The sequence below is a fragment of the Amphiprion ocellaris genome, chromosome 22 (assembly GCF_022539595.1).
Source record: "Amphiprion ocellaris isolate individual 3 ecotype Okinawa chromosome 22, ASM2253959v1, whole genome shotgun sequence".
In the NCBI taxonomy this organism is placed as follows: domain Eukaryota; kingdom Metazoa; phylum Chordata; class Actinopteri; family Pomacentridae; genus Amphiprion; species Amphiprion ocellaris.
Window position 1 is genome coordinate 2,348,719 of NC_072787.1, and position 13,205 is coordinate 2,361,923.

The 13,205-nt window shown below is 38.3% G+C and overlaps 1 protein-coding gene across 8 annotated transcripts in view; it reads left to right on the plus strand.

Moving 5' to 3' along the window:
• The window catches only part of arhgef4 (Rho guanine nucleotide exchange factor (GEF) 4), a 117,572-nt gene that overhangs the window by 90,370 nt on the left and 13,997 nt on the right, over positions 1 to 13,205 (plus strand). For 7 of the 8 annotated variants that reach the window (XM_023299997.3, XM_035943787.2, XM_035943790.2 and 4 more), the window contains 4 exons: positions 7,843 to 8,022; positions 8,458 to 8,658; positions 12,156 to 12,335; positions 12,706 to 12,938. In XM_023299997.3, the coding sequence (XP_023155765.3) occupies positions 7,843 to 8,022; positions 8,458 to 8,658; positions 12,156 to 12,335; positions 12,706 to 12,938 (794 nt within the window). The remainder of the gene's footprint in view (positions 1 to 7,842; positions 8,023 to 8,457; positions 8,659 to 12,155; positions 12,336 to 12,705; positions 12,939 to 13,205) is intronic. The other variant, XM_055006977.1, reaches the window with a different exon arrangement.

A 13,205-nucleotide genomic window follows, 5' to 3' on the forward strand; every position in this document is an offset into this window, starting at 1 on the left:
GACTCTACAGACACCGTTTGTCTGATTGGTCCAACCTATAAGATACATCTGTCTCATTGATTTCACTCTACTCTATACAATTAGGCGGTAGAGTTCAAGTTGTGGTGCTTTCGGAATGAAACTTGTGTTATTATGTATGATTTTATTTATTAATTGTCAACACATTTGATGAAAAGAAATACAGAAACAATGTGTTAGTCAGCCTCACCATACTTTATCCGGGCCCTCCAGGATTTCGCGGTCTTTTTTCCAGATTGTTGCGTCCTTAAAATGCCTGAATGCACGTTGGCTTTTCTAAAAAATTGCGATGTAAGTTGCGATGTTTTAAACGTATTTGTTGCGATGAAATTGCAGGAGACAGTGACAATTGCTAAAAAGTTGCATTTTTCCAGCTTTTACAACACGTTTCAACATTTTAATTGACAATATGTATCCCAAAATTAATTCTTTAACACTCCAACCCATTTACACAAAAGCTGGCACACCATGGTGGGAAATTAGCAGCAGCCAGATACTGGTTTAACAAGACGTGGTTGGTAGATTTAAGCCACTGAATGATCATTTATTATTGAATGAATCACATTTGGACATATCTGTCAGTAGCTTAAAAAGTTAATTTCACATCCTGGCACACACTTATTCTCACACACACACGCACACGCACACGCACACGCACACACACACACACACACACACACACACACACACACACACACACACACACACACACACACACACACACACACACACACACACACACAGCTTGACAGGTCAAATAATTAATCTAACTTACTTCCATTCTTTCAGAGCTCCAACAGATTTGGATGCAACAGATGTCGTCATGGTGATCTGTCTGGTCTGTGGTCCGCTCCTTTCAGCCATTCTCCTAATACGTTTGGTGGTAGAAAAATGTTTGTCAGTCGATGATTTTCGTTTGCACGGGTGTAAAAGAGTTTGGCTCCGCTTTGGTGAAGAACATCAGGGAATTCATTGTTCTGCACAGTCTTCAGCGGTAGTTTTTGTTGCTAAATGAGAGACATTAAAATCACACGTCTGGATCTTCAAACCAAAAACAAGGCAGTGAATTCAACGACATACGTGCATTCTGTTTGCCCTGGGGACTGCTATGATTGGTGGAACTCATGGGAGGTGGGCCAAAATTGCGGAAAAGTTGCAGCGATTGGACGAAATTGCAAGGTCCCGCAGAATTCACAGAGATTGGTTGAGTTTGCGTTAATTATTGCAATCACAACATCGCGAATTCCTGGATGGACTGTTTATCATTTCCTAACCTGACTGTGGCCCTCGACCCCCAACCCACTGGTTCACAGATACATAGTCTCATCTTTGAAAAGGCTCAGTAATTTCCCAAAATAGCTAGCCATTGTAGTTTTTTTTTCTTAATTGTCATTCACACAGGAAGAGATAACATGTTTGGACAACGGAGCTCAGTCATCTAGAAGACTAAGATCTACCTTACTGCAGGTTGCATTTCTAATTGACTCAGTTCTGCACACAGGACTTGTTGAAAAATACTGAGTATTGCCGACCTTACAGCTTAAAAACAACAACAGTACCATGTCAGTGTCCCATGTCACTGAGTATTTTTGCACTGAAACAGTACGGGAAAATATTTTTTTTCAGGTTTGCATGAACCTAGCTTGACAAAACAGTGTTCTTTCAGATAATGTAACACACTCCAGGAGAAGCTTTTACAGCCCCTCAGCTCTCAAATAACCACTGCTGAATGTATTTTAAACATCCACCTTGGCAAGTTCAAGAGAACTGAATAGACAGAGTTAACCCCTTGATGCACAACATGGGTCAACAGTGACCCATATTCAATGAAAATGGGCATCTCTGGACCCATGCTGTGCATCAAAGGGTTCATATGTGTTCTGATCCGACCAGCTTATTTTATCACTGGTTAGACCTAACACCGCTATTTACTCTTCTAGATAATATGAAAGTATAAAGTGGTAGCATGCAAACATTACCAAGTCAAGTAGCTATTTCTGTCTTTTTGTTCTTTATTATTTATTTATGTACCCCAGTTCCAACTATTAAAGAAAGGCTTTCACCCTAAGTTTATATAGAATCTGTTACAGTAGCAAGCTGGCCTGTTTTGTGAGATGCTCCTCATTTATTACCTGCCGCACAATAATTGTCCATTTTTACATAAACGTTTGTGTAACAGTCACATGATATTCACCACTCTGCTGAGTTTGTCTTCCAGACAGAAATCCTGATTTCATCACTGCTCATTTCAAGCTGCTTGTAGTTAGCTTTTGGTTTTGATTGCTATAAAGCTACTGTCCATGACGCTCAATACTTCCTAAACAGATCTTTCAAATTAAAGCCGCTTGATCAAAAAGGTAAATCCATCCTTTTCTTTGGCATTCATTACAAATATTTACAGGAAGAGTGAAATTTCAGCGACAGTAAATTAGTGGTTTGTAGACAGTAAAGTGGAGTGAACTGAGAGTAATTAAGGAATGAACAAACTGCATTTTTGTTAGAAAAGAGAGTATCACATGACATTATTGTTGAGCTGATTGAACTAATGCTGTGAATGTTATACTAAATTTGTCATGAAATCATGGAAGCTATAGGTATAAGAACAATAGCAGTAGTTGTAGCGCTAGAGCTAATTAGTCTCAAGACAAAACTTCCAAGCTGTTAAATCATGAAGTATTTGTTTTCTGTAGCCTTGGTATACAATAAATGCTGCAGAGACTTTTGTCTTCCTTTTCTGGCACTCAGAGCGATTACATAAACGCTGCTGATGTGTTCCTACAACTTTCTTTTTCGACCTGTAGTCCTTTCTTTGGACTGAGTTGCTTTTTAATCTGGATTATCAGAAAGGTTTTCTGCTGTACTCCTTGTTGCTGCTGTAGCTTATTCCATCTCTGTCTCCATCTTTATAACTGTTTCTCAGTTCAGGTCTTGCAAGCCAGTCATTGCTGGTTGATGTAAAATGGATCATTAGCAGTGCAACAGTCCTGATAGACAGCAGATAAACCTCTGGTATACTGTGAAGGGATTTACTTGGAGCTGATAGCATTGGGTAAATTGGTTGGGTAAGGGCATGAATGTAAGGGATATTCATATATATGTAAAGGTTCACGCTAGCTTTAATGATTTTAGAATAAAGGACATATGAATATTTTTCAAAAATGTCCAAAAGCAATAAATAAAATAATACATTTCAGACATGGGAATGCTTTCACTACACCTCACACCAGTGCTGGTGGAGGTGAAGGAAAAGTGGCTGTTGAACATAAATTCATTTGATGACTTGAAATATTGGATGTTACTTTATGCCTGAATTAAAAAAAAAAAACTGTTATGAAACTGCTTACTGCAGTTTTAAATGATTGAAAATGTATACACTGTACTTTTTTTTTAGTAAACGTCAGGAATAACAACATTGTGGCCTACTTTATATTGTTTTATTGTCCCCTCACTTATTTTAACATTAAGAGAACATTTCAAGGATATCATAGATCCGCTGAATTACGTGATGAAAGTATGAAATATACCAGCTTCTGCCAAACTCTTGGTTTCAGAACCCCACAAAATAACCCAATATCCACTCAGGATCCTTCATAGTTTGTAGAGCTCTACAACCAGAGTGATCTTTCCTTCACAGATTGTCATTTTAGTACAACAATACCTGATGAGGTACAACAAGTCAAATGAATTGGCAAAAGCACAACAAATAATTTTTAAATATTTAACTGGTGTGGCAAATTGTATATTGAGTATCATATCAAATTAATAATAATTTATTTTAACAGTTATAATTGAGGTCCTTCTTGTGTGCAAAAAGCTTAAGTCTGGCGGGGAAATGCCTTCATATTGACACAGTCATGAACAAAAGTTTACATACACTTGTAAAGACCATGTATATCATTGTAGTCTTGAGTTTCCAATGAATCCGCTCTCCAATGATTCTGAATTATCTCTGATGGAATCACTGTAACATGTGTCTTTGTTACAAAAACAGTCATGCATTTTGGTTCTTCCATAGATCTATTATAGCTCTTCTAGAATATGACAAAATCTGCTGAATCAAAAATGTACTGGCAGAACCTTGCATTACTACCTTTGGTGATGTAGAAAGCTGTGTTAATCAAATATTCTTAGTGGCGTGGTCTCTTAATTTCTCATAGGTGATTAACTACAGCTGCTGACTCCTCTAAGGCAATTTAAATAGGACCCATTTAATCCAATCATTAGACTCAGTCACAAACACAAAGTCTGAGGTGCTTAGCAAAGATCTGATGAAGCACTTCATTAACTTGAACAAGCCAGGAAAGTCATTTGGAGCTATTTAAAACAGGTAAAGGTCACAAAATTGTGTGCAAAACAACTGTTTGAAAGTAAAAAGTGAACGGTCCAGTTGTGTCACTGCCACGATCAGGAAGAAAACACTGACTATCACTTGCTGCTGGCAGAAAATTGGTCAAAATGGTCAAGAGTCATCCAAGAATCACCAAACAGCAGGTCTGCAATGAACTAGAAGCTGCTGGAACACTGGTGTTAGTGTCCACAGTCAAGCTTGTTCTACATCACCATGAGCTGAGAGGCTGCCATGCTAGAAGGAAGCCATTCCTCTAGAAGCGGCAATTTAGGGCTCGGCTGAAGTTTGCTGTTGATCACCTGAACAATAAAAGGCATTTTGGAGGGAAATTCTGTGTCAGGTGAAAGAAAAATGAGCTATTTGGCCACAATGACCAGAGCTGAGCTTGGAGGAGAGAAGATGAGCTCCTTTAACCACGAACATCAAACCTAACCTCAAGCATGGTGGTGGTAGTATTATGCTCTGAGGCTGTTGTAAATTCAATAATGAAAAAGGGGGACTTTCCAGAAGCTTATGGATGGCTACTAAACTGCCTAGTTTGCGTGAAAATGGCTGATGGACGTTTAACCAAATATTAATGTTGCTGAATTTATATTTTTGACCCAGCTGCTGTTCTCATATTTCCAAAAGACCTATAATAAACCTGACAGAACCAATTTGCATGATTGTTTTTCTTTTGTAGTAAAGATGCATTGGTTTCAATGATTCCATCATAAATTCAGAGTTAAAGGAGTCATTCAAGACTGCCATGAAATGCGCATTTTTTACAGTTGTATGTAAACTTTTGCTCACTTTTCATGCTCAACATGTTTACAATAAAATGCAAGTAGCTGTTTACTATCATAACCTTTAATAAGAGGATTGTGGTATCATGTTGTCAAAGAGGAATCTGGAGAGAAAGGCAGCGGAGATTCAAGATGGTGTGGGTGTGTTGCTTAGCAACAACCACAATGTCTGTTTTCCTCATCGCCACAAAGGATCAGTGGAGCTGAGACCCAGATCACAGAGAGAAAATTAAAACCACGATGTCTTGAATTAAACTAGTGAGGTAGTGTGAAAGATATCCAGACTTTTCTTCTATCCCTGAAAGAGATGAGCCTGCAGAGAGGTAGGATGCTGGGCCATCCATTAGGATTTGTGTTGTCTGCAGGAATGAGGAGCTAAGCAGCATTATGGATGGCCTATGTGGAGACTGGGGCCATGTTGACGCAGTGGAAGTGGTGATGTGTACGAGGCAATGTGAAATATGACCACTGCAGTGTCTTCATCAGTAACACTAGTTCTATCCCCGTCTGCTCTCTCTCTGTTTCTGCCTCATCTTCCTTTTCTCTGACGCTTCCTCTTCCTGCTAATGTATCTCCATCTCAGCCTGCTTTCATCTTAGCTTCTCATTGATTTTTTAAAAATTCTCCATGCAGACTTTAGCCACTGTCTTTTTTTGCTGGTCAGCCTGCCTGCTTGTTAGAGCGATGATGCACATGGTATCAGGTTATGGTCATGATTATGGTGGAATTTTGTGGTAAACACTAAAGCGTCTGTAGTGAAACCACTTACTACAAAAATGTGTTACATTTTTTGTTCTGGTGTGCCCCTGCAGGATGTTGTAATTGCCCAGCTAGTTAGTTGTTGGCAAGAATTTTGAAAACATGTGCAACACCCCTGTCCACCATCATAGCTCCATCCATGCGTCACGTTTGGAACCACACATGCAGACACTAGCGATGTCCACAGGTTGGGTTTGGAGTCGATCACAGGAGCTTTTATCTGATCGACCTCCGTATCCGTTATCGCACAGAAACGTGTAAGAAAATCACCAAAGTGACTGCCAGAAGCTTGCGTCTATCAACACTAAAGGACACATGCTGGAAAGTCCTCTTAATTAAATGAACAACCTAAATGAACAATGACTAAAACTAACTTCTTTTTTCATTTGGATTAATCTGTTAATTATTTTCTGGATTAATCGACTTGTTGTTTGGTTTGTAAATCTTAAAACTTAGTGAAAAATGTTAATTAGTGTTTCCCAACCCATTGATGTTGAGTTTACTCTTATAGAGGAGAGAAGAAACTAAAACATACTCACATTTAAGAAGCTGCAAAAATGTAGACTTTCTTTATTCTTGCAAAATGACTCTACATTATTGATTAATGGATTGTCAACATAATTGGTGATTAATGTAATAACTGACAATGAACTGATTAATGAATTATTTGTTGCAGTTCTAAAATAAACAGTCATTTCAGTGAAAATTTGTGTTGGAGTCTGTGGATATTTTAAGTTTTGACATTGTGATTGAAGTTTTTACTACAATGTATATCAGTGCCAAATATTGCTTGCTGGTCTCATTGATTACTAATTATAATATATTGATTATTATATCGGTCTTGGATTTTTGTTTTTTAACAAACATATCTGTCGACCCCTGGCCTTCAGTATTATTCTAAATTCCAGAAAATGGTGAAGAATAAAGAAAAATGCTTAATTTAAGTTGATGTTTCCAAACTAATAACATAGTGTCTAAGTTCAAGCTCCAAAAACTCTGGATCTTACATTGTTCCATTGTGCATCTCTAGTATCATCCTTAGTAAACACCAATCTCTTTCAAACTCTACAACTTCCCTTTCTGATGCAACTTTATTATGAAGACACTTGTAGTCCAAGTTTAGATAACCCATGGCAAGTTAATTAGCAAATGGTGGAGTGTGTGCAGATAAGAAGATAGCTGCCTGAATCTTAAAGATCTGAAAGATACAGGGGGTCCTCAACTTACGCAGGAGTTCTGTTCGTACGGTGTGACGTAAGTTGATTTTCGCTGTAAGTCGGAACTCCGGTGAAAATGTAAACAACGCCGTTATGTGCATCACAATACTGATCAGTTTGCATATTTGTACAACTACAGTAACAAAAACAGTCATTAACTCACACTGAAACGCAACTCGATAAGAAAATACGGACGAAAATGTACACTGTAAGTCTGACTTACACTTGGGAGCCATAATGAAGTTAGCAAATGTAGCATAATCCAATGTGGCAGCAAATGTAAACAAAGCTGTCTTTTTTGCACTGTGTGACTACTGTATATACAGCATTCATCCACTCCGCTCGCCGTGTGATGATGTATTCGTCTGCTCCACTCGCTAACTACTTCCACGTAGCCAGTTCTGATGTAACGACGAAACGCCGTACGTGAAACCAAGGACCGGCCTGTAATCAGCTCTGACGTAGCAGTGAAACAACATAAGTCCAGGACGTTGTAAAGCAAGGACCTCCTGCATGTTGTATTGACAGTGTGTAATGCTATAATCCACATCCATTATCATGTTAGTGATGGGTGATTCACACTTTATATCTATTTTATGGCTATCATTGTCCCTGTTGCAATCATGACATCTTGTGGAAAGTCCTTAGGATAGTTGCATACCATGTGCCGAAACCAGAAATACAGTTGATAAAAACCTGACCCATTTCTCTGCAGCTGATCAGTGATGGCAGCGTGGTGTATGCCGAGGCCCTCTGGGACCATGTCACCATGGATGACCAGGAGCTGGGCTTCAAGGCTGGTGATGTCATTGAAGTAGTGGATGCCACGAACAAGGAGTGGTGGTGGGGTCGCATAATGGACAGCGAGGGTTGGTTCCCTGCCAGCTTTGTACGGGTAAGAGAAACTGTCCAGGCTGCTAGAAGATAGAAATGATCACCTATACAGCTTTTAATACACTGTTTGATTAATGACCGCATCTGTTGTCACATTGGTAGTCTGTGCAACACAAAGCCTCAAACTGTTACCAATATATCTGTTATCTGCAAAATAAGGGCTGCTTTTTGTGTGAATCCTGATTAACACATGGCACGTAATAAGCACGCTATGTTTATGCAGAAAGGCCTAAAGAAAATAACTTGACACACACTATCAAAATCAGCTTGAAAATGTGCATTTGTTCTAATTAAATCACTAACCAGGAGCAGTTAAACTGCAGTTCACATTGATGGGATTTTTGTCAAGAGAAAATTTACAAATGAAAGAGAGTTATTTTGAGTGAAGAATTAGAATTCTCCCTGAAGTTTTAACACTAATCTGTATTGTCTTCAGTTGCGTGTGAACCAGGATGAGCCCATAGACGAGTATCTGGCTCATCCAGAGGAGGCTCAGACAGGAGAGGAGGACCCGGCAAGTCTGGGTCTGTTGTTGGGACCTGGTTTACCCTGCAAAGAGCAGATGAGAACTAATGTCATCAATGAGATCATGAGCACAGAGAGAGACTACATCAAGCACCTGAAAGACATCTGCGAGGTCTGGATCAGGTCTTGTGAAAACATGCTCTCATTAATTGTTATGTTCAGACACTACCGTTCAAAGTTTGGGGTCACTTAGAAATGTCCTTATTTTTGAAATGTGGTAAATGACTATTGTAACTGGAAACAGCTGATTTTTAATGGAATATCTCCATAGGGGTACAGAGGAACATTTCCAGCAACCATCACTCCTGTGTTCTAATGCTACATTGTGTTAGCTAATGGTGTTGAAAGGCTCATTGATGATTAGAAAACCCTTGTGCAGTTATGTTAGCACATGGATAAAAGTGGGAGTTTTCATGGAAAGCATGAAACTTTGTGGGTGACCCCAATCTTTTGAACGGTGGTGTGTATTGTCATAGACCAGCTCCAATTCATTTAGTATTGGCTGGCAGGTCCAAATCGAATTACATCTCACCGGTAAACCTAATCTTAATGTAAGTTATTTATATATTGTATAAATATATGATATATTAATGACATTTACCAAGAGGAAAATACACTCAGCACAGCTGCTCACAGCATCCTTTTCTTTGTATCATCAAAAATAAATCGTGGGCTTGAGCACATTGCAGCTGACTGGATAAATCTTGAACAGGTCACCAGTTCATTACAGTGCCAACACAACAGAACAGACAGCCAAGCAGAACCGTGGCCAGTTCAGAATCACCAGTTAACCTGCAATACATGCCAGTGTTGAGGAGGAAACATGCAGACTCCATATAGAGAGGCCTTAGCTGACTAGCAGGATCAGTGTATAACTGAGGGACTTTTGAAGTCCATGGGATATATCTTGCATACATTTTTATTTTAAAGAAAAAAAAATGTTTTTATGTTCATTATGATCATGTCTTTACAAAATCCATAATTATTTATGATGGAAACAATCACTTATTAATAAAAAATGACTGGATATCACTAAAATGTTAACTAAATAACCATCTGAATTTAATAACAACCACCTTCTAATTAGCTAAACAATAATAAAATGAGCTGATTCAGAAATAGTTTTGATTGTGTTCTTTTTATTAAGTTGAGAAAATCATGACAGATATTTCTGTTTTGGCAATAGATCAAGTTTTATGTGGAAAATAACAAATTGTGTCTGTGTCCAAGAAATCACTTTCCACTAAGTTCCTCATTACAAAAAACACCTCTCCAGGAAGTGTGTTAATTCCAGATCACATGACCTGCTCCACATGATGTCATTTCCTCCTGAAGAAAAGACTGGCCAGACTCCAAGGCTTTCTGACTTATTTAATATAAAGTAGTCAACAGGTTTACGACAATATCTTTAGAAATAACTTTCAATTTCAATTTTACTCAATTGTATATAAAATATTTAGAAGAATCTTTCTGTAAAATGCCATGTGATGTTTGGTTATAGGCGGCCATGTTGATTTTAGGCCTGAAAACAGCAAAAAATGTCAACTGTGATACCTGTCAGCTATGTTACAAAAAGTCCTCCAATTATATATTGACCCAGCAGATTATATTCCAGAAGCTTCTTCCTGACATGACAGTGCTAACCAGTGCTCCACTGTGCCACACTGTGGACAACATCTCTATATTCTTTCTTACAAATAAATAAATACAGTTCCCATTCAAAGAGATGTGTACTGAAAAGGAAACTAAAACCTATGTACTAAACATATCATTTTTTCCTCCAAATGCAGTTTACCCAGAACTGTAAAAACAGCAAAATAGATAAACAGGTATTAATTTCTCCTCATCTTTTTGCCTTTTAAAGGTGTCTTGACATGAAAGATCTGCTGGTTTGTCAGTAGCTAGGTCCAAAGCAGCATAGTTCTCAATGTATTGCACTAAGAGCTAGCAATATGCCAACATATACCAGTGGTTGATATCAGAGAGCGTACCTTTAACATCAGCTGTTTAGTTGGGAAGTCGAGGCTGGAGTTTTCATTGAGGTACCAAGGAGCTCTGAACAGTAGCCACCCCTGACTGGACAGATGCACAGATCACTTTTGCTATATATTTCACTGGTAGTGTGCAGAACTTATCATATGTGAGCAATAAACTAAACCGGGAGTTAAAGCGGCGGATTCAAGCTGTTGTAGTTGTGACTTGTATTTGTGCAAGAAAAAAGTGTCCAAGAAAGATCTAAATATTCTTCTAGTGTGCAACTGCCAATGCAGGAATGGGCAAATTTTCTTCTTGTCTTCATGTTTTTAGTACAAGTGTGTGCATTTGTTTTGCAACGTATTCACTGCAGCCACTGTAGCACAAATGTGAATGTATGACTTTCTTAGTTTGTGATTCATAGAAGAGGATTTGTCTGCATTTAATGAAGAATTTGAGGGGATGTAACTGTTGTGTTCATGGGACTCAAAAACTCGACAAATTTACAACTCCTAGACCTCAAATTTTCTGATACACATATCTAACTTCTTTCTACAACTACAGATTCCTGTCACAGGCACTCATTTGTTTTGCTCCAATAACACCTTTATAGTAGTAGTAAGGCTGCTCTGAGAACAGATGAAAAGACACACAGTGGAGACTGGAATTTGATCAGAGACAGTTTGTACTATTGTGCAGGTTAGTTTGGCATCCAGTCTTCCTTTGAAATTTACTGTTAGCTGAAGAGGTGATTAATTCAGACAAATATATTTCAGGGCCGTGAGAGAAAAAAACAAAACGTGAAATTGGATCAGACTGAGACGAGAGGAAGATTACTTCTTTGGAGCTAAACTTAGTCTCATATTAATGTTAAATGGAGCTCAGTTATGTCCGGTACACAAAGATATGTCACTTTGAATCTTACTTTTCTCTAGGTGATGTTGTGTGGTATCTAATCACACCCTCTCTAGCAGTCGGCATAAACAGAACACACATGAATCAGGCCTGCAGAATAATTCTTGTTGCGTTCAGGTTTTAAATGAAAATCGAAACACTTTTGCACTCGTAAACACAGATTATATGAGATTTTGTAGACAGCCCCTGTGTTAAGTTCTCATTCTTGCTTCAGAATGCATAATCAGTCTCTCAGATGATGCATTCTATGGCAATGTAAAAAGTAATGGACTTTCCAGATGCTATGCTGTTTGGACATGTCATTGCACATCATCTCTTACATAGACATTTGAACCTGTGTAAAGTATTAGATAATGGAACCTACAGAATAAAGCATGAACCAGACTGCCTGAAATGAGATGAGGTTTACTCCTTTATGCACTTCACATGTAACGGATTACTGCCATAATTAAAATATATGTGTTTTCAGAAAACAACCTGAGAATGTAAATCAACGCAACACCTACATATTAAAGAACTAAAAAACGTAGGAAAAAACTGTTCTGGATAACTGGTTCAGAGTATTTGTACATACTTGCAGTGGGATAAACTGACTACCTCTAACGACATTCTACTTAACATTATATGTTTAGTATAAATATGTAATCCCCATATGTATGTTATTGTACATACATTGTGTGTGACAGATGTGTTATGTCTTGTCATGTCATGATCCCTCAGGGTTACATCAAACAGTGTCGCAAGAGGACAGACATGTTCAACGAAGAGCAGCTTCGTACCATCTTTGGCAATATTGAAGATATCTACCGATTCCAGAGAAAGTTTCTGAAAGGCCTGGAGAAGAAGTTTAACAAGGAGCAGCCACACCTCAGCGAGATCGGCTGCTGTTTCCTTGAACATGTAAGCTGAGTCATAAAAGTCAGTCAAAACAACTTAAATACCGAGAAATTGTATAAAGCCTGTGATTTTCAGAGGTATTTCGACATTACGGTATGGATTTAAGGAGGAGATTTTAAAGGAATGGCATCCACTAGCTGGTTAGCATCCCTTCTGCTTTAGAAATCATTTTTCTTTTTTTTAAACTTCACACTGTCTCTTTAAGCCACCCTTTCATTTTTTTCTTTTTAAATTCAGCTGATTGTAAAGTCCATTTATATAGATTGTAGAAAATGTACTTCAGTACTGTGAGTCTTTTTTTACCCTAGGCTAAATGATCTGCTCAAACTGTTCTCTTGTCTCTGCCTCTTTCTATTGTTTTTTTAATGCACAGCAAACAGATTTCCAGATTTATTCAGAGTACTGCAACAACCACCCCAATGCCTGCGTCCAGCTCTCCAAGCTGATGAAGGTCAACAAGTACGTGTTCTTCTTTGAGGCCTGCCGACTGCTCCAGAAGATGATCGACATTTCTTTGGATGGCTTCCTGCTCACTCCGGTTCAGAAGATCTGCAAATACCCGCTGCAGCTGGCTGAGCTGCTCAAATACACCAACCCACAGCACAGGTGAATGAGAACTCTTTCTGCTGTCATACAGGGAGGCATTTCAGGAGATCCACTGGTGCATGGATGTTCTGATGGCTTTTATGATTTCTTCAAGAGATAGATCAGCTCTCATTCCACATAAGCATATGCAATCAATATCCATGATTTCAAGTTAAGCAGTGTTTTTGTTGTTGTTGTTTTTGTTCATTTTTATTACCTTGAAATGATAAAAAACACAAAGGTTCATTGTGACAAAATAAGATATAAATAAAAAATAATTTGTATATT